We start from the raw sequence: 18,947 nt of genomic DNA on the forward strand, positions 1-18,947 counted from the left end.
ATTTTTTTGCTGCAGTGAGCTAGTGATGGGGCGAAAATTAAGAATTAAATTTTAATCATCGCCGTAACAACAACGTATCCCCGTTGGACGGAAGTTTAGCCTCAGAACGTGCCACCGCACCGGCAGCAGACCGGAAATAACGGCGAAGGATTTAGGAAGCTAGAGTTCCGAGGCTGGCGAAAATCGTAGAGATCGTAGATGAGCTTTAAAAGTTTTATGCTGCGAGCGCGCGCCTAGGTGGCACCGGCCGGGTGGCTGGCGGGTCTCAAACGTCATCATCATCGTGAACGGTCGCTCAGATTAGATGCAGCCGTGGTTCGATTTCGGGCGACGTTTATGAAGCACTTTCCCGAAGGACATCACGCGAAAGTCTATCAGCGTGTGAAGGACCCATTCTTTGGCCCATTCTTCATCGGCTCCCAGAATGGTGACATCCATTCCGGGGGAAGAATTTATCCTCTCGCTCGCCCTATCGCTCGGATTTATGAGCGATAACTATAAAATGTGTGACAAATTTAGTCACCGGCACTGCGGGGACTGATGATTTAGGGCGTGCACCGCTGGCCCCAGGACGTGCTCCGCCCGGGATCGTCGTGCGCAGTTACAACGGTGCGAACGTGTTGGTGAAAATTTACAGACCCGCCGGGAAGCAACCGGGAAATGGGTTTAAAATATGCGCTGCCGACGTGAGGGGACGTGCTCATAAAATCGTCAAATATCCGCTCTCGTTTTTTCGACCCGCCCGACTCGATCAACCACCGACCGGCCAGTCGGCCCGGATGCTGTGTGTGTGCGAGGTTCGTAAAATTTACGACAAAACTCGAGCTCGGAATGATCGAGAGTGCATTTAATGTTCTGATAAATTTCGGTTCCCTCGTCTCGGAAGCGCCGTTTCGGAATAGAATCAGAATAGCGACCGGACCGGATCGGAGCGGTTTACGATTGGGGGTCGAGTGAAAGCGTTTGACGGGCAAACGGCGAACCTCTATTTACGGCGTCCTTTTAAAGCCACGGAAAACGTGCTCGGCGGCCGATTTTCCAAGCACCGCTTCGAGCGCCGTTTATGGATTCGGTGGTTCGGCCACGGGTTAATTGAAAGTGTAACGGAGTGTTTTTAGCGTTACGGGAGCAACAAGAGTAGCAACAGGTTCACGGGTGGCCTCACTTGTGGCCCCTGAAAGCTAATGAAGGGTTCGGAAAGCTGTCCGCCTCTACAGACTTTTTTAAATCGTTGTTCATGCTGAGAGATTCAAATAAATGCCTGAAAGTATGCAATCGGGGTAGCAGCTTTTCCCAATTGTTCCCTTCTCTCAATTATTTTCACACTCTCCAGAATCCAGGGTACTGCTGATTGTTGGGGTAACCATGGAAACCTGTTGTGTCCAAAGCCTCCGTAACATATCCGGATCGCTGCGCCAGCGAATGGAACCGGAATCGATCTGAAACAATTAACTTCATTAGTACACTCCCCACGAACTGGTTACGAAATTCACATCCGCTAAGTGGGCGCAACAGTACTTTGTTTTTTCCACCAGCCCTGGCATGTGTAATGAGCTAAACAATTATCCGACAGCTCATCATTAATGGCAATATTTATCGCCTCCCGAATGGCGGCTCGCGACACGCACAGTTGATTCATTGAACAAACAACGATCATTCTGGGGCGGTTCTCTCGCCGTCAGCAAATTTGTGCAGGCCATCAGCAGCCTGTTACTTATCTGACTGTGAATGCTGGACCCACTCAAACTCACACGATTCAGCTGTCGGGCGGTGGGAATTTATTCAAAACCGATTCGCAAATCAATCACTTAGAACAGGCCGGCCTTGCTCTGGAAGTAGCACTCGGTCACTCGGTAGGCCGTATCGCACGCGTCCGGCTCCTGGAAGTTGCACTTTCGCACCAACTCCTCGACCTGGCCGCGGGCCGTAAACCGGGACAACTGCTCCACTATGGCGTCCTGCTGGAGCTTTCCGCTTTTGTCCATGAAACCCGTCTTCTCGAAGAAACACCTCACCATGCACTGGGGAACAACGAGAGACGTTAGGCACTCCGTTCTGCGATTTGGGGGATCGTGATCTTACCTTGACTTTGCCCAAATCTTTCAGATCGCTCGCCGCAAGCCCACCAGCCGTGAGCGATTCCAGCTTGATCCCACTTTCGAGCAGACACTGCAGGGCGTACACTTCGCCGTTAGCGATCTCTCCAACGTCCTTCAGATCGGGTAGCTATCGGAAAGGGGTGAAATTGTAGCGAAAATCACAGATCACCGCACGTTGCGCTGCTCACCACGTTGTCGGCGGCGTTTGCGATCGCGCCGATCAGAACAATCGCCGCGGCGCAGAACTTCATGTTGCACTGATGATCGTTGCACTGTCTCGAGGTGTAGTATCGGGCGATCAAAGATCAGGCGGGGGTTTATATACACAGCCCAACGGCCCAGCATCGCGGGCGGCAACCTTCCGCAGTACGATCGCGCCCTTTCTCACCGTTTCCCAAGACCACACAATGGCACAATAGGTGAAGATTGTTTCAATGGCCCGATTGTGAAGATGGGGAGGTTCACCATCCGGAAAATATTTCGCATCTCGCCAGGGAAGTCATTCGATTTTTCTATTCTATTTTCTTACAGTCTGATGGTTCGATCGCCCATCAATGTGATTAATTTTCAATCAATCGTCGTCTTCGTGTCACATCTCGATGCACCTTGGGGTTCTATGCAGCGGCAGACTGGGTCGAACCCCAGATATAGAGCAAGAGGACTGTAAATATGGTGCGGTGCTCATTCTTGTCCTTCGGTGTATATTTTGCATTAAATTACAATTTATTTGGATCGTTCCTTGAATAAACCTATGAAATGTTTTCCTTTTCGAACCGTAATATTATCGTGTACAGAAGCAAAACTTGAATATTCACCGTCGTGTTTGACGCCGCGATCCGTTTAATTATATCAGCTTCCCCAGCGTCAGCAAACTCCCCAACCGAGTCGTTCCCGGGTGATCCATTTCGGAAATTAGTTCTCACTGAAGGTACCTTCATCGCCTATCCATCGGAACCCGGGACGAGAACAATCTGTTCGGCCCCCGGAAAGGGCCGCTTTCAACCGCTGCCATCATGTCACCCGTCATCGTCGTCGAGAGGATATTTAAATATTTGAACTCTGCTCCACACACGCGACCCGGGCGGTAGGAGGCCAGTTCCAGGGGATGGCTTTCTGATTGTGGGCCGACCACGGGACCTGCCAAAAGTTGTTGTTGATTTGTGGGACCGATGTGATAGCGACCCGCTCGTTTTTGGAGCGACCCCACCCAAAACAGGATGGAACTCGGGTCGGGTTTTGCACGTTGTGCTAATGTTTGACATTTTACAGCATCGTCTGATGGACATCGAAGTTCATGCTCGCCCCGTGAATGCAACGCGAATCCTTTTCCGAAGGGCCCAGGCTTGAAGGGCTCCTGTAGGGTCGGAAACGGCATAATTAATCTATTCAGCAGCGGAGGAAACAAGGTAAACGACCGACACGACACACCAGTCTAATTCAATCTGGTCCTTCCGGTTTGCGGTGACGCCGGCTGCGGCCACCGGTTACTTGTATCTTGATCGAGGAACCGGGCAAGGATCCGTTCCGTTCGATGAACGTAGAACGTCGCGTCTGTCTGGCTCGCCGAACCGGAACGGTCCGGTGCCGACATCCGATGACAAATGATGTAACCGTTTACGGAGTGACTCGAAATGGAATTAATTTAACCGTCTTCCAGGGCCCTGCCTGATCGGATCGGCGATATCGGATCTTAAAGTAGCGAAGCATCTTTATCAATCTTATCAGCGTTTCGTATTGGAATGCAACATCAGCGGCCTTGTATGTAAATGGCCTGCGTGACATCGGAAGCGGAGAGCGTCGGAATGACGAACTACATCAAATGTAACCCCAGCTGTTCACAGGCGAACATCCCTTTTTTGTTCGACTCCAGTGCGAATAAGCGGGGAGCCAATGTCGTTCCAGAGGGACGACGGACAGATGGACGGCCGGTTGATTAGTTTCTTATCGGCCACCGTTGTCACGGCTTTCAACATCGAGACGCCTGATTGATGGAGGACTGTTTCGTCCTTTTTTTTGCTCCCCCAAATGGTTGTCAATCCAATCCGGTGGCCACCTCTTGTTTGTTTGCGTCAATCTGGGGAAAAGTAATTTCCAACATCCCGACATGCCGACGAGGGCCAATTTTGGGCCACGTATTTGCCTGTCGGTAATGCTAATTACGGCATCCCACAGAGCGGGCCAATCAGTGGCAGTGTTCTGTAGAGTGTAGGCTTCGGAACCGATTACCGACACATGTCGTCCGGGTCTTGGGGTCGTTCGGAGAAGAGGATCACAAACAGCGATTAGGTTATCACAAATTTGTATCGCAGGTTTTGTTCAATAAATAAACTGGGCGGGTTTGGTCTGAATGGATCACAGGATTTAGATGGCCGCTCCCTTGGCCGCGTAGATGCACTGGTAAGCCTTGAAAGCCGTCTCGCAAGGGTTCGCCTCCTTGTGGTTGCACTTCTTCATCAGCCCCTCGACCTTGGCCTTGTCGTGATCGACCGACAGCTTCTCGACCACCGTCTTCTCGTCGATCTCGCCCTTGTCCGTCATGAAACCGGCCTTCTCGAGGAAGCACTTCGCGAAGCACTTGGTCTTGTCGTCCGCCCCGGCAAAGTCTCCGCTCTTCAGCTTGGCCGCCGTCTCCGGTGGGACACCTGTCGACTTGACGCACTCTGCTGCGTATCCCTCGGCTTTCTTCTTCTGATCGATCGTCAGGGCCTGCGGAATGGGGCGTTAGACAGATCCACGGAGTTTGGGGAGTTCGCTCGGGTTCGCACTTACCAGGGAGCCAGCGATCAGGGCAACGACGGCGATGGCAAAGAACGTCTTCATGGTGCTGGACTGGACTGGGCTTGGGCGGGCTGGGCTGATCACAGGCTGCCGATTGACTGATGCTGAGCTGCCTGCCTATCGTAGGCTTATATAGGGGAATCAAGAGCTCGGACCGCCACCGTGATCGCGAGCGCGTTCTAAGCGGGTTCTAGGTCTCAAGGTGGGCCGCCTTCCGCCGTGTCGACCTCCCGAGCTAAACATGGTTGACAGCAGGTTAACGCCACCGTCAACCACCCCCGATGGCCGGAACCGGGCCGGAAACAATCGAAACGGCCGGGCAGCGCAGCACTGAGGCCGGGTTAGGAACTCGAGCAGTAGTGGAGTGATGGCACACGATAAGCATTACGACGAAACTGTCGTCTCGCGGGACGTTTCGCGCCGATAAAATGGTCAGTTGGGGCAAAAAGCGCAAATGTTAATTAACCACAGCCCGGGCCCCGAGCGACACCTTGAACTTGAAACACGGACAAAGTAACGAAGTGGGCAGGCGGCCATTCGCGTGATTGACGCGGTTAACCGCGAAACATTACGTTCTATCTCGCGTAGGTCTCGCGTAGGCTACTCGCGCCGGAGGGCGATGTGTTTATTCTCTTTCCGGCTGCCCGGGTCGGCTGAGGCCGAGAAACGTGACGCTGTCCGGCGCCCCGATAGCCTACAGATCGGTGGAATCGGTGGCAATAAATCACACTTGTTGAGTGAAGCGTGAAATATGATTAATTTTCTGGAGGCCTCAGGCGCCCAACCGTTAGGATCGTGGCCTGGGAGAAATCACTACTAGGAGGTCGGGCCAAATATCGTGTGGCGGCTCAATTTAGTGAAATTGTGTCAGATGTTTAGAAATAATTGATACGGCGAACACTGACCACAAATCATCTGTAAACCACAATTCGGGCGGTTTGCAATTCAATTCCGAAAATCAATTCCCAACCCGAAACCGAATAAACATGGCCTGGCGGCCTCCCAGGGGCTTTCGTAACGACGTGGGCCCACCGGGACATTACCGGGACATTATTTGGCTGATTTCCATCCTGCAGCGTGAAGGTCACTCGCCCCGAGCGGTATCAGTATCGTCATGGCGAGCATGGTTTTAATTAGGGTAAGCGATCGTGGCCCAGCCAAAAGGGGCAAAAAAGGGCGACCGACGACCGGAACATCAATTATTGTCGCGCGCGGCGCATAATCACACGAATTAGCGGGGCGGGGCGAGGGGCCAATAAATTGGACCCGGTGCTGCGGTGGGCTCATGGGTCCGTGAAAATGGTAGCGAAATTATTTACAACTCCGCCCGAAAATCGACCGCCAGGTGATCGGCTCACTAGCGAGATAGCGCGGGGACCAGTAACTAGACGCTGATCAGACGGACTTCTAGCGGTCAAGGTCTCGGAGGGCAGAACGGAAACGAGCGTGACGGGCCGGAAATGTAAATCCATCCATTAACGTCCCCCAATTAGCTTCCGTCGCGACGGGAGCTACGAAAGTAAAAGTTGGCGCCATTGCGACCGGGAGTTCTGGGTCTGACTTCTGAGAGAGAGTGGTGTGTGGCGAAAGCCCTTAATTACACAGCCCTCCGTTCGCCACTTCTTATCACTTCGATGCGTTCGAAAGTGAGGCTCCCCGTTTGATTGTATTTGCAATTGAGCCTCACATTAATTGCTTTTTAATTCGTTCCGATATGGACGGGCGTTTAGGCCTGAGTCACGCGTTGCAATGGGGTGAGCCTGGGCAAATCTTGATTAGTTTGATCTTTCCGATCAATGTTTTCGTATTGTTGAGCGGTATTGTTCATATGGTTTAACTTTTACTTTCATTTGAACGCTCTGTTCCTATGTTTTAAGAGAAAATTATTAAATTGCTTGATACTAATCAGGTCTAGACCTATGAAATCGGATCGAGGATCATTTGCTGGAGCTGTCGATTTTGTTCTCCTCATTAATTTAATTTGCAACTTATTCTAGAACCATGCCGAATTTTTTGCCCCCCTTTAAAGCAAACTACAACAGAATCGCATCAAATGCTGGTCGAAGCTTACGGTGATCATGCTCTTGATCACATTGCTTTGAGAAGTTTAAAAAATTGAAAACATGGCGATTTTGACTTCACAAACAAAGAGCGTCGGAAGGCTCCAAAAAAGTTCGAAGACGCTGAATTAGAAGAACTTTTGGACGAACATGACACGCAAACGCAAGAACAATTCGCGGATCAGCTGAACGTGTCCCAATACGCTCTATCCCTACGTTTGAAGGCCCTGGGAAAAATCCAGAAAGTTGGAAAATGAGTGCCACATGAACTGAACGAAAGACAGCAGAAAACCCGAAAACCCAAATGGGAAATTCTGCTCGCCACGTACTAAAGAAAGTCATTTCTCCATCAGATCGTGATTGGGGATGGAAAGCGGATTCATCTTGAGAGCCCTAAATAGTAAAATTATGGATCAGTCCGGGAAAACCATCAACTTCGACTGCAGAACTAGATCGATTCGGCAAAAACAGGATCCTGTGAATCTGGTGGAACCAGAGAGGTGTGGTCTAGCATAAGCTCCTAAACCCAGGTGAAACCGTTAATAAAGATCGCTACCACTGACAAATGGTTCAAGATACAATCAAAGCATTTGGTTGGGAGCACCAGATTTGCCCCTTTCCGATCATTATTCATATTCCACGCTGGGACACGCATTGGCTGAGCAGCACTTCGATTCCTACGAGGAATTTGAAAATTGGATGACTAATTGGTTTGCTTCAAAAGACTCAGAATTCTTTCGACTTGAAATCCACGATTTAGCAGAGAGATGGGAGATATCTAGCGAATAGAATAACTACGTACAGCCCCCCTTCATAGAACACTTTATTTTTAATAACCGGGGCCAAAGTGTGCAAAGGCGGCCACTTGCCCGGCGCTATCGTCTCGCGATAGCTGTTGGAACCGCTGACAGCAGCAGCAGCTAATAAATTTTTCATTAAGTCTAATAACTTCGGCGCACCGCTAAACTGGTTCTGCGTGGTTCCGAGTGCGGGAAAGAAAATTAGTTATCAAACTTTTATGGCCCTATAAAAAGGGACCTCAGCGGGCGGTACGGTACCATACTTACTTCTGTGGTGCGTTGAGTGCAAAACCTTCCGTTCCGTGTCAACATGAAAACGATCGCGTGTCTCGTCTTCGCTGGCGCTCTGATCGCTTGCGCCGTGGTAAGTGATCGCTGGGGATGGCGTTCGGATCCAGTATAACCTCTGGCACCCCCTGGCTAGGCTATGATCACCGATGAGCAGCGTGATGCTGCCCGGCAGCTGGCGGGCAAGTGTATGCAGCAGACGGGCACCTCGGAGGAGGAAGTGAACCGGCTCCGTTCGGGAGAGACGGCCGATGCGAACCGCAACGCTCGCTGCTTCGTCCAGTGTTTCTTCCACGGAGCCGGGTTCGTCGACGGGGACGGTAACGTGCAGACGGCGGAGCTGACCGAGAAACTGGCCGGAGAGTATGGGCAGGAGAAGGCCGACGAGCTGGTCCGTCGGTGCCGTGATAACGCCGGTCCGGATGCCTGCGAGCGATCGTTCCGTCTGCTGGAGTGCTACCTGGAGAACCGGGCCTCGCTGATGTACTAATCCACGGACGACCCAGCGATCTGCTCGATCTTCTCTCCCACGGCCCCACGCTCTGTATATAGCTTCTTCCAGCGACAATAAAATTTTGAGTCCACCACACGAAAAACGCCGACGGAGAAAGTCTCCGGTGTTTTGGTTTATGGTCCCCGACGGTTGTTGCTTTCGTTGCCACAAGCCGGTTCCTGGCTGGCGCCCGAAAGATGTCCAAAATTTCCCTTTTCTCGCATCAGTTTCGGTTTGACCATCGAGTGGTGAATATGGCAAGGTTCGATCCCGTGACCCTACTGGCGCTGATTGCGATCACCTGCGGGGTGCTTCTGGCCCCGTGTGTAAGTATCCCGTGATCTCTGGAGTCTCTGTGCTCGATTCCATTCTCGGTCTTCCTCCACAGCGCGGTCAGGACATTCTGGGATCGCTGTTCCGGTGTCGCAACGAGTTCGAGATCGACCCGAACGTGTTTGAGTCGCTCCGGACCGGAGACTTCTCCGTGCGCAATCCGACGGTCGAGGTAAGTGGACTCCGAACGGCCCCTTGCCCGCGTCGATCACTCTGACACGTTCTCTCGATCGCGGTTCCAGTGTTTCGGCGAGTGCTTCGTGAAGCGGGCTGGCTTCATGAACGATGATTTCACCTTCAACCGGGACACGATCATACGCTACACGGGCCGGTTCGTGTCGAAGGAAGCGGCCGCCGAGGTGTACACGCGATGTACGGCCAACGTCGTGCCGACCCTCTGCGTCACCGCCTTCGAGGTGTACCGGTGCATCTACGAGCACATCAACCAGAAGTGGAACACCACCAAGTAGAACCGGGCGAAAAGTGAAAGGATCTATCTAATAAACCTAATACGGAACCCAACTCTTATCGTCGTCGGTCGGTCGAAATCTGGAAAGAATCGTCGAATCTTCAGCCTCACTCTGCATATCACGGCGCGATCGGGAGCATCACGGTTGCACCTCGGAAGTGCCGTTATGTTCCCTACATTTCACCCGATCGCGGAGAGAGAGAGAGAGCGAGCGGGGCTCAGAAAGAAAGTCGCTGAACGAGCGAGTCAGAGAGAGTCGGAGAGAGAGAGAGAGAGAGAAGGTGAGTCAAACCGGTAGTTCCAGAAGGCAGCACCGAAAAGTGATCTTGGGGTGGGTCGATCGCGATCCACCGGATCCAACATGCTTCGTTCACCTCATTTCGAGCGCGAAGAAGATTTCCGGGTGGCCGACCTGGAACTGGGCGACAGTCGGTTTCGGACCATCGGACACGGCGGCGGCGGATCACCGATCAGTCAGTCATCAATCAGGCCAGTGTGCTCAGAATTCGCAGCGTTAGAGAAAGTGTTGAGCACAACCATGAAGTGGTGGCAGGTGATCGTCGGGCTGGCGGCTGGACTTCTGTTCAGTGGGGGAAGTGTAAGTGATCGACCGTTGTTCCGATCGACGCCGTTCTGATCATACGACCCGTTTCAGGAAGCGCAAGACTTCAAGGGGGCCATCGATCACTGTACGAAAGACTTCGAGATGGACATGGACATAGTGATATCGCTCAAGTACGGAGACTTCACCGAGCGGGATCCCCTGATCGAGGTACGCGCCGTGGTTCTCCGGGTTCGGGGCCCAGGTTAAACGATCTCCTCCCGTTGCAGTGCTTCACCGAGTGTCTCATGAAGAAGTCGGGCTTCATGTACGACGACTATACCTACAACCGGACGCTGATCATCGGTTTCGCCGGTCGCTATCTGGAACCGGAAGGGGCTCAGGCCGTGTACGATAACTGTATCGATCGCTTCGGGCAGACGGTGTGCGTTACCGGGTTCGAGATGTATCAGTGTATCCACGAAACGGCCGTCTCGGAGTGGGTTGCCACCAACTTCAAGTAGCTCCAGCATCGAGCACACCTACACCATTACCTCCCAGAAGCACCGCTCTTGACCCTCCGACGCGCTGAAGATAGGAGGATCAGGGCGCACAAAAAAGAAGTTGGGCCCCGAACTGTACCAAAACTGCAACGATCGAGCCGGGCTTCCTTCCACAGCGCCGCCTGTTAGCTTTAAGTGCAACGTGAAACCAAAAACCGAATGACTTTTGACTACTTCAACGTGTTTAAATAAATGATCGTTAGGCTTAGGCAGTGGCGCCGTTTTTTGTTTTGGACCTCTCTCGACTGGAGACCCGTGAAGCCCCGTATCATCGAGTCACTGAGTGTTGGCAACGATTGCGTGAACGCAGAAGAAAAAAGGGGCCGATCTTCGATCCGTTGAAGCGGTCGGCCAGAACGGAACTGTGGGGCCGAATGTAGTTGAAGGTCGCGCCGGATCGCGATCTGAAGCGCAGATAGCAATTATTTGGCCATCATTGGCGGATGATTAGTGGGTCGTGTGGATTGGTTCGCTTGGTGGGGGGGCCCTGAAGGGGTAGCTGCAGCGAGCCCCCATCGGGGCCAGCTATATAAACGCTCTTCTACTCATGGTTTAAACATTAGTTGGTTTTAGAACACCCGCCAAGATGCAACTGCTGTTCGTGCCCGTTCTGCTCGCTGCGTTCGCCGTGGCTCAGGTATCAGGTTCTGGGACCGGGGGTCTAAAGGTCTTGTTGGATTTGTGGAAAATCAATCTCGTCTCGTTCACAGCCACTGACGGAGGAGCAGCAAAAGAAGTCGGAAACGATCGCACTGGGCTGCCTGGAGCAACACAAGACCCTTAACCCCGAGGATCTGAAGCTGCTGCGCGGTGGTGACTTCTCGAAGGTGAACCCCGAGACCAAGTGCTTCCTGCGGTGCTTCCTGCAGCAGGCCAAGTTTATGGATGCGGACGGCAAACTGAACGCTGACCTGGCCATCGAACGGCTGTCGGTGTCGCAGGACAAGGCGAAGGTCGAGACGCTGGTGAAGAAGTGTAACGTGGAGCCGGAGGCCGATAGTTGCGAGACGGCTTTCAAGGCCATCGAGTGTTACCATCGCGAAAAGTCATCGCTGCTGTGAGCTGACCACGATCGTACGGTTGATTGGTTGATTTGAAAAGTATTAAAAGTGATGACCACATGATGACCAACCCCACGTGCCGATATTTTAAAGGCCCCAAACAACACAGTCAACGAGTGGCGGAGTATGAAGTGGATAATAAAACTACACATTGTTATGCAAATACGTATCTTGTGATGTTTGTTTTTTTATTTAAATTGTTGCGTGAAGTGTGTGACTGTTGATGACAAAGTGATCGTACGAGACCGGGTCAGTTTTCGCTTTCGGAACTATGCTTACCTATCACCTTGTTCCTAAATAACGCAAATAAACACAAAATAATTTAAAAAAATAATATGTTCTTTTAAATTAACTCAGAGTAATTGATAACGAGTGATTAATAACGTAATTCCGGAATCAATCAAAGAGGAAGAATAAGATGCAGGTTAACAGGCAAATATAATTTTGAATAATATTTTTATTATCATCACTTCTTATCGTGCTGCAGCTTCAATGATACGCATGACTTGCGTTTGTTTTTACTTCTGATATATTTTTATGAGATGGTTTTTTTTTCTATGTCTTCCATTTAAGGCTTTCGAATACTCCATATCTCGACTTCAGTCATTCCTACACGATACGATATTTTTTGTAAGAACTCCACTCGAAACTTCATCGGTGAACGTATTTTGTGAAGGTTTTCTTAAAGAACCAATTGAATTCATTTTTTTAAATTATTCTGTTGGAACAAACAAAGCCATATCTCGGGCTAACATATAAAACTCATATGGGTTATGTAAGCGTTGGCTTATGTAACCGATGTGCGATCGCAAGTTGGACTTTGCTTCCTGAAAAAACTCTTCATTCTCGCCACCCAGACGGGTTGATTCGATCCAGGTGGGAAAGACCCACCGATCTGCGTCAGTTGAAACTAGAGTGAAGCACGTACTTGAGACGATCGCGATCGCGAAAAAACTAGCCCCAAAAAATCGTCTGCTCCAGCCGAACCCGACCCAGACCGGAGGTGGTCTCCGGTGTGGACTTTGCCCCTGGACCCTCAGGCCCAATATCGGCCTAATGGTCGGCTCATAGAGATTTGCTGTGCGGATAGCATCTTGACCAGTCATCTGTGTACGATTATCGCGAGATTCGTGAAGTGGCCGGCTAATGAGGACTATATATACTGGTCTCCGTGCCATGGATCCGACATTAGTTGGTTTTAGAACACCCGCCAAGATGCAACTGCTGCTCGTGTCCGTTCTGCTCGCCGCGTTCGCTGTGGCTCAGGTAATTTGGGATCTGTAAACCCCTCCGGGAGCCTATGATGATGGTGATTCCTTTGACAGCCACTGACGGAGGAGCAGCAAAAGAAGTCCGACGCCATCGCCGTGGGGTGCCTGGACAAGCACAAGACACTGAACCGGGAGGATCTGAAGCTGCTGCGCGGTGGTGACTTCTCGAAGGTGGACGCCGAGACCAAGTGCTTCCTGCGGTGCTTCCTGCAGGATGCCAAGTTTATGGATGCCGACGGCAAGCTGGATAGTGCCCTGGCCATCGAGCGTCTGTCGTTGTCGCAGGACAAAGCGAAGGTGGAGGCTCTGGTGACGAAGTGCAGCGTCCAGCAGGCGGATCCGTGCGAGACGGCTTTCAAGGCCATCGAGTGCTACCAACAGGAGAAATCGTCCCTGTTGTGAGGCCACTGGCGAAAGAACGATCGGGCCCTCCGCAGACGATCATCATCACGGTTCGAACGCTTGATGAACATTTTCTGACACTGATAACGGTAATAAAAGGTTAGTTTCGAGCGCTGCAACATTAACGCTCGTACATAATTGAAGCACATTTTGAACCACACAATCCTCCGTGAGTAAATTGCGAAATTAGTCGCTGATTGCTGGTTTCAGTGTCCTCAAGAGATTTCCGGCCGCGCTTGGCCCGAGCTCGCTTAATGCAAATCCAATCTCTCGACCTCGGCTCGGCTCGAAACATCAAGCGATGCTCCCGGAAACGCCGGGAGCCATCCGTCCGAATTGGATGAAGCAAATTGTCTCTCGTTGAGCGCTCGGTAGAAGGGCGAAAAAACTACGGCCGGAACAAACAAGGGACATCTGAGAAACAATCAGCACAAAGCTGCCATTCCTCCAAAAGCCATTAGTAGCCACGCGCGCGCGCCTTCGAGCATCAAAGAACCCCCGGTCCTCTGGTCCGGTTCAGTTTCTTTGCCTCAAACCAAACTGGAGGAGACGAGAAGCGGCATTATCCCATCTTAAGATCGGAGCGAGCTCCGGTGGTCCACCGGAGGCGTGTTGTTTGTTGCTAGCTGGCATCCGGAGAAAGGCCACAAAAACATCCCCAAGAAAATGGCAACGTTAAGTAAGTTATCAATTACCGCAAAAGATTTCCTTCGGCCCCCGGCACCGGCACCGGCACCGGCACCGGCTTGGGCAAGAAAATGAGACATCTCGTGGTCAAAGCACCGGACATCCGCCTCGGCCGTTGGATCTTTATTCTTGTTCCGAGGACGCCTCCGTTCTTCTATTTTGTGTGCCTCTTTTAGTTTCCATCAGAAATCTGTGCGATTCCTTCCTCTCGAGCGGGGGGTCCTCAAAATATGTTTGTCATTTATGCTTCCGCGGGGCCAGGGTCGTCGGGGTGTTCGATTCTTTTTCGCCAATTTTTGTCAGCGACGTCTCGACGTCATTTTCTCGCCTCCGACGCGATCCGGGAGAGATTGCCAGGGACATATCAATTATTACTTCAAAGAATGTCGGACAGGACGTAAAAGAAGCAAACATTTACACAAGTGTCCATTAAAGTGACTGCCGAGGAATCGATGTCTCTGTTGGCCCCGACCTCGACTGTATTGGAAAATGTAATTTAAATTTATGAACCGGGTCGAGCTTCGTGGTCTTGCACTTTTACCCGAGGACTTGAAGACCTGAGGCAAACGTTGTGCAGAGGTGAGTGAAAATAGCATTTACTAAATCTAAAATTAATGCAACAATTACGGCTCCACCCGAACGAGTGGTCCGGAGGTCCGCCGAGTCTCTAAGGTAATATGCAATAAATCAGACCGTCATCCACCGTGTCAGGGACGGCAGCAGCAAAAAAACAAACTCTAGATGCCTCACTCGGAGTCCGGAGCTCAGATTAGCATTTCGGATAGTTTCTAAGACGAGCCGAGCTCGTTAGAACATAAAAGAAACGTCACAAAAAAATAAGGACACAAGCAAAAACAAATTAAATGAACACGGAACCAGGAACTACGTGTACCTTGCAGCAGCCGGGCCTACCCAACAGGAGAGCATTCCCTACCGGGCGCCCCCGGGAATAGACGAGATGGCGTCGGTAAAAGTAATTTCACGGTCAGCGCACTTCTAATCTATCTACACGATGAGTTGTTGAGCCGTCGGTGTTGAGCGTCGGTTGTTTTATCTTTGCCCCCACAGCATTCGGCCCCATCCCGGAAGGAAGTCCGTGGATGTCCGTAAAGCCGCCCGACAGAGTATAGTGGTCACTGCGGGCTCTTCGCCAATCGAAGGCAGAGACGTGTTGTTACTACGCGAAAATAAACGTTGATTGGCATGGAGTCTGGATAATCTAGCGCGGGACCGTGCGGACCTCCGAAAGGGCACACTGAATCAGTGCAATGATGCATTGTGCATTGAGAGGGCCGAGTCGTAAAGAAACGGTCTGTAAACGATTCATTCGAGAGTCATCAGGAGCAGCAACGCTGGCGGTTCCACAATCACACGGCTCCCGGTCGGTCCCGGACGACTTGCTGGCCTTCGACGTTAATCTGTTGAGCATCTTCACCGAGCGGTGGGGCCTTGGGAAAATCAAGTAATCTCATTCTCGGCCACTCGGCATCGTGCCCGGGCCTGATGATGGACTGCTCATCAGAAGCGATTTTCTGGACGGGCCCCGGACCACTGCAGTTCTCGTCAGAAATAAATCACACTCCCGGACGGACCTCCGGAGTGGTTCTTTATTAAATTTTGATAAATCGATTGGGTAGCGAACGAGGGTGAAGCTGTGTCGGAAGCAGCCGGCAGCCCGGGTCGGATTGCAGTTTCCAATCCGATTGCGATCCCCGGAACCCGGTAACAGCTTGCGCTACAGTGTTACAGGATTCGAATCGATAGCTACCGTAAGATGGCCGTTAACCTGGTTCCGGGAGTGTTTCGGGGCTCTTTATGGGTCCGAATCGAAGCATCGTCAGCTGATCGGGAACTAACGAGCAGCATGGGAGCACCGTCACAAGTCCAGTTCGAGTGGCGATCAATATCTAGGATGCAACGATCGCTTTGGGATTAAATGGCTCACCGGTTGAGGTACACCACTTCATTTGGGTCTAACCAAACAACATTTTGCTTGTCATACTTCAATCATGGCCCCATCAACAACAACCCTGAACAGCTGGAGGGCCGTCCGGCCGATTCCATTTCCGATTTGCTATATTTTATTCAAATGCCGCCATAGAAGCGAAACTTTTGCCCAAAAACCCAAGCCCGGCCACGCCAGGTGAGCCCTGGCCAGGTGAGGTTGAAAGTTTTTAATTGATTTCCTGATTTCCCCTTTGGGCGGGTTTGGCCCGGTGCATATACTGGTTCCGTTTCAATCTCCCCGATTTGAGAGCCGATTTTGTGCAAGGTCCTAAAATAAAAAATGGCAACCAGAGTGGACACCATTTCGGGCCTCAACCGGAGCCACGGGAGAGATTTGAGCTTCAAATCCTGCCCCCCCGCAATAACCGAAAGGGCTTCCCGAGCCAGGCCAGAACTTTTCCTAAACTCCCCGCTCCGAAGCTTTTCCGTAGTTTGCTTACATTTTATTATTATTGGGTTTGAGCTTCGACCGAAAACATGTCCGGATTAGCTCGGTGGGTCGGGGCCATTTTTGTGGTTTTGAAATTCTAATGCCCCGGCTGGTGATATGTTGCACTAATTTCTGCAACAGTTCAGCTGCCGCTGCATGTTGCGAATTAAAATTGTTCCCATTTCTTCCCGGGTTTTCGGCCCCCGGACCCCGGGGTGGCAATGGCTTCCGGAGGTTCACCACAAATCTGGTTCCGGTTCTAGGGGGCTGCCGTCGGTTGTGGGTCGGTTATCACCCGAATAATGATACAGGATGTGCTCGTTTGGATAACTTTGCCCGTTGGTGGCCGGCACTTCCGGTGATTTCGGGGACATTACGACTGAATGTTGTTTTCGCTGGGAAATGGAGTAAATATTTCATGCCCCTTTTCGACATTAGCAGTTGTCGGAGATCCGGCGATCCTGGCGAGGTTTGTGTGCTATAAATCACTCGTCCGTTTTTCTTTCCTAAGGACCTAAGACCGCAGCTTCTCAAGCAAGAATCGAGCGGCACGTGTGGTCGTTAGAAGGGCTCGACAAAACGCCGGAACAGAAAAGCCGGAAAATGGAGCCGCTGACGCACGAGGCTCTCACATGGCGCGCTGTCATTTATCTTAAATTGTGCACAAAATTAGTTGGTCTTTCACTTTCGGGGCCATTCCTCAGGGCTGGCGGCTGGGTCGTGGGAACAGGTCGAGACGGACCTGCGCCAGACTTCAGAAGGCCTCGGCCCTCGACGACGGGCCGAGGATTGAAATCAATTTACTTTATGAAAAAAGCGCCCGCTGACAGGCCGCACCGTCGGGAACCATTTTCTGGTGGCCAAAAACCAAAGAGAGGGGTCCTGAAACCCGCCGCCGCCGCCGCAGAGTGTCGCCGAAGATCAGCGGATTCATTTGTCGTATTTTTCAATCACTTAACAGCTTGCGCGCACCCTGTCAGAGAGAGGGTGGCCGAATTGATGGAGTTCCGATGAAGTGGCCTCCGGTCGTTCCATTTCATCAGACGGCCCAACTTCGACGGATCGTTAAATGCCTCACCGCGAGATGCCTGACTTCCGGGGATGGGGATTGATTGTTTCGAGAGCGCCAGTGTGGGGCCGCCTTTTTTGTGGTCAATCGTGGGGCCATTTTTCGCTGCCAGGCTGCCAGCTCGGCACGGCCCTTCCCCATCTCTCTCACGTGGCTGGTGAAATTGAAAACCAACAACGGAGTCGTCCCAGGAGGTTCCCGGTCGTTTCGGAAGGTCCTTTGGGGTTTGAAGTTTGGGCTCGACTCGACTCTGGCTGTTTGTTTGTTGTTTCGCTGATCGGAAAAGCAGCATGCGTCCCCGAGTTCCCGTGGAGGGCCCGTTTGCCGGAATCGAAAGATGATAGACCGGCGGCCCGGAAACCTCTCGTTGCCAGTGATTTATGCTGCGTCGAGTCAAACAGCCGAAAAGCCAAAAAGTCATTCAAAGCCACCGCCCGAATCCTTGTGCGAAAATTTAGGTCACGCGGTGGCGCGGCGGTCCCTAATGAACCCCTTTTTTCCGTGAATTTCGCGACCGAAAACCTTCAGATTTCGGGCTCAAGCATCCTTCTTGTTCGAGCGGAGCAAATCGGCTCATTCATTATCCCGCGGGCCGCGCGTCCTTCGCAATTGATTACGCCAGGCCGCTGCGATAATAAGCTGCTTCGTTTCGGAAGACCCTCTGCAGAGGGCTGGAGGTACTACAATTTGTTACACGGAAAGTCCCGGAAAGTCCTGGAGCCGGAATCAATGGAGTGGAGTCGCTGGCTGTAACGGATTGCTTGGCTTGGTCGGTCCTTCTGGTGCGGGGCCGTTTGTTTGGGGCCGTCAAGTCAAAGTTCATTTTTCATTGGCTCCAGTTCTCCCCGGGGAACTTTCCAGACATTCGGCGCGGAAGGAGTGAAGCGCCGGCAATTACTCCTCACGTTCTCACAAAAGTCTCTCATCACAAACAACATTATGATTTGTAAAATTTCTCCAGACAGCCCTCCAGATGGTCCTCCTTAGCGTAGCAGCAACTCCGACGACCGGCACCCAGCAGCCTTTCATAATCCTCCCCTTTTTTGGCCAGCGCTTTAGCCCCCCCCTTTAGGGATGTAAAACTTGCCCAAGTATTTGTATTATGCTCCTTCGACGGTCCAGACCGTTTCTACGACTGCCGGAACCGGGACTGAATAGCTGTCAGCCATCTCCGCGCCGGGACACGCCGGGACGGTAAGTTAATTATCAGATGATAAATTAATGAAAGTATACCGACGGCCTTCGTCCTGACGAAGGACGAAGGACCCGGGCGGACGAAAATAAAAACGAAGCGAGGCCGAGGGTCGATTTGTGTCGAAAGTGGCGTCTTTATGCCCCGGAGACGGTCCGCGTCTCGGCGCGATAATTATGCGTCGCGCGCTATGTCGCTCTAAATCGCGAACAACATTCCATCCCCCGTGCCCCCTCCCCCCCCTAGGGGGCATCGTCTGGCCGTGGGGCCGAGCGAGAAAGCAAGCGCCATCCCCGTCGGGACCCTCGGAAGTGTTTCCCTTCAGCACTGTGTGTGTGTAAAGGGAAGGAATTTGTTTCGTTGCAGTTCATTAAAATTCTGCACCATAAATACTACACATAGCC

General features: G+C 51.8%; 7 protein-coding genes across 7 annotated transcripts; 5 read left to right on the forward strand and 2 right to left on the reverse strand.

Moving 5' to 3' along the window:
* Positions 1 to 1,742: 1,742 nt before the first annotated feature.
* LOC131216204 (general odorant-binding protein 56d-like) lies at positions 1,743 to 2,382 on the reverse strand. The gene is made up of 3 exons (XM_058210629.1): positions 2,288 to 2,382; positions 2,083 to 2,226; positions 1,743 to 2,021 (listed from the first exon to the last, which is right to left on the reverse strand). Exons 1-3 carry the CDS (start codon positions 2,348 to 2,350, stop codon positions 1,809 to 1,811), a joined length of 420 nt encoding a protein of 139 aa, XP_058066612.1. The 5' UTR covers positions 2,351 to 2,382; the 3' UTR covers positions 1,743 to 1,808.
* Positions 2,383 to 4,386: 2,004 nt separating this feature from the next.
* On the reverse strand, positions 4,387 to 4,966 carry LOC131216056 (general odorant-binding protein 56d-like). The gene is made up of 2 exons (XM_058210454.1): positions 4,869 to 4,966; positions 4,387 to 4,805 (listed from the first exon to the last, which is right to left on the reverse strand). Exons 1-2 carry the CDS (start codon positions 4,917 to 4,919, stop codon positions 4,461 to 4,463), a joined length of 396 nt encoding a protein of 131 aa, XP_058066437.1. The 5' UTR covers positions 4,920 to 4,966; the 3' UTR covers positions 4,387 to 4,460.
* Positions 4,967 to 8,047: 3,081 nt separating this feature from the next.
* On the forward strand, positions 8,048 to 8,515 carry LOC131212571 (general odorant-binding protein 56d-like). The gene is made up of 2 exons (XM_058206489.1): positions 8,048 to 8,101; positions 8,162 to 8,515. The coding sequence occupies exons 1-2, from the start codon at positions 8,048 to 8,050 to the stop codon at positions 8,513 to 8,515; spliced, it is 408 nt and encodes a 135-aa protein (XP_058062472.1).
* A 257-nt stretch (positions 8,516 to 8,772) lies between these two features.
* On the forward strand, positions 8,773 to 9,321 carry LOC131215201 (general odorant-binding protein 56d-like). Its single transcript, XM_058209592.1, has 3 exons — positions 8,773 to 8,844; positions 8,907 to 9,023; positions 9,094 to 9,321. The coding sequence occupies exons 1-3, from the start codon at positions 8,773 to 8,775 to the stop codon at positions 9,319 to 9,321; spliced, it is 417 nt and encodes a 138-aa protein (XP_058065575.1).
* Positions 9,322 to 9,858: 537 nt separating this feature from the next.
* Positions 9,859 to 10,385, forward strand: LOC131215266 (uncharacterized). Its single transcript, XM_058209658.1, has 3 exons — positions 9,859 to 9,918; positions 9,976 to 10,092; positions 10,152 to 10,385. Exons 1-3 carry the CDS (start codon positions 9,859 to 9,861, stop codon positions 10,383 to 10,385), a joined length of 411 nt encoding a protein of 136 aa, XP_058065641.1.
* Positions 10,386 to 11,001: 616 nt separating this feature from the next.
* On the forward strand, positions 11,002 to 11,614 carry LOC131212554 (general odorant-binding protein 56d-like). Its single transcript, XM_058206464.1, has 2 exons — positions 11,002 to 11,061; positions 11,135 to 11,614. Exons 1-2 carry the CDS (start codon positions 11,011 to 11,013, stop codon positions 11,483 to 11,485), a joined length of 402 nt encoding a protein of 133 aa, XP_058062447.1. The 5' UTR covers positions 11,002 to 11,010; the 3' UTR covers positions 11,486 to 11,614.
* A 1,086-nt stretch (positions 11,615 to 12,700) lies between these two features.
* LOC131212561 (general odorant-binding protein 56d-like) lies at positions 12,701 to 13,224 on the forward strand. The gene is made up of 2 exons (XM_058206477.1): positions 12,701 to 12,751; positions 12,811 to 13,224. Exons 1-2 carry the CDS (start codon positions 12,701 to 12,703, stop codon positions 13,156 to 13,158), a joined length of 399 nt encoding a protein of 132 aa, XP_058062460.1. The 3' UTR covers positions 13,159 to 13,224.
* The last annotated feature ends 5,723 nt before the right edge of the window (positions 13,225 to 18,947 follow it).

This window comes from Anopheles bellator, chromosome 1 (genome assembly GCF_943735745.2).
Source record: "Anopheles bellator chromosome 1, idAnoBellAS_SP24_06.2, whole genome shotgun sequence".
Lineage (NCBI taxonomy): Eukaryota > Metazoa > Arthropoda > Insecta > Diptera > Culicidae > Anopheles > Anopheles bellator.

Excerpts from the sequence above, each read along its gene's own strand:
- LOC131216204 (XM_058210629.1), bottom strand. The coding sequence starts at position 2,350 with ATGAAGTTCTGCGCCGCGGCGATTGTTCTGATCGGCGCGATCGCAAAC. Across the intron at positions 2,227-2,287 it reads CAAACGCCGCCGACAACGTG|CTACCCGATCTGAAGGACGT; the intron begins GTGAGCAGCGCA and ends CCTTTCCGATAG. Across the intron at positions 2,022-2,082 it reads AAGATTTGGGCAAAGTCAAG|TGCATGGTGAGGTGTTTCTT; the intron begins GTAAGATCACGA and ends GTTGTTCCCCAG.
- LOC131216056 (XM_058210454.1), bottom strand. The coding sequence starts at position 4,919 with ATGAAGACGTTCTTTGCCATCGCCGTCGTTGCCCTGATCGCTGGCTCC. Across the intron at positions 4,806-4,868 it reads CCCTGATCGCTGGCTCCCTG|GCCCTGACGATCGATCAGAA; the intron begins GTAAGTGCGAAC and ends CCCATTCCGCAG.
- LOC131212571 (XM_058206489.1), top strand. The coding sequence starts at position 8,048 with ATGAAAACGATCGCGTGTCTCGTCTTCGCTGGCGCTCTGATCGCTTGC. Across the intron at positions 8,102-8,161 it reads CTCTGATCGCTTGCGCCGTG|GCTATGATCACCGATGAGCA; the intron begins GTAAGTGATCGC and ends CCCCCTGGCTAG.
- LOC131215201 (XM_058209592.1), top strand. The coding sequence starts at position 8,773 with ATGGCAAGGTTCGATCCCGTGACCCTACTGGCGCTGATTGCGATCACC. Across the intron at positions 8,845-8,906 it reads GGGTGCTTCTGGCCCCGTGT|CGCGGTCAGGACATTCTGGG; the intron begins GTAAGTATCCCG and ends CTTCCTCCACAG. Across the intron at positions 9,024-9,093 it reads TGCGCAATCCGACGGTCGAG|TGTTTCGGCGAGTGCTTCGT; the intron begins GTAAGTGGACTC and ends TCGCGGTTCCAG.
- LOC131215266 (XM_058209658.1), top strand. The coding sequence starts at position 9,859 with ATGAAGTGGTGGCAGGTGATCGTCGGGCTGGCGGCTGGACTTCTGTTC. Across the intron at positions 9,919-9,975 it reads TTCTGTTCAGTGGGGGAAGT|GAAGCGCAAGACTTCAAGGG; the intron begins GTAAGTGATCGA and ends GACCCGTTTCAG. Across the intron at positions 10,093-10,151 it reads AGCGGGATCCCCTGATCGAG|TGCTTCACCGAGTGTCTCAT; the intron begins GTACGCGCCGTG and ends CTCCCGTTGCAG.
- LOC131212554 (XM_058206464.1), top strand. The coding sequence starts at position 11,011 with ATGCAACTGCTGTTCGTGCCCGTTCTGCTCGCTGCGTTCGCCGTGGCT. Across the intron at positions 11,062-11,134 it reads CTGCGTTCGCCGTGGCTCAG|CCACTGACGGAGGAGCAGCA; the intron begins GTATCAGGTTCT and ends TCTCGTTCACAG.
- LOC131212561 (XM_058206477.1), top strand. The coding sequence starts at position 12,701 with ATGCAACTGCTGCTCGTGTCCGTTCTGCTCGCCGCGTTCGCTGTGGCT. Across the intron at positions 12,752-12,810 it reads CCGCGTTCGCTGTGGCTCAG|CCACTGACGGAGGAGCAGCA; the intron begins GTAATTTGGGAT and ends TTCCTTTGACAG.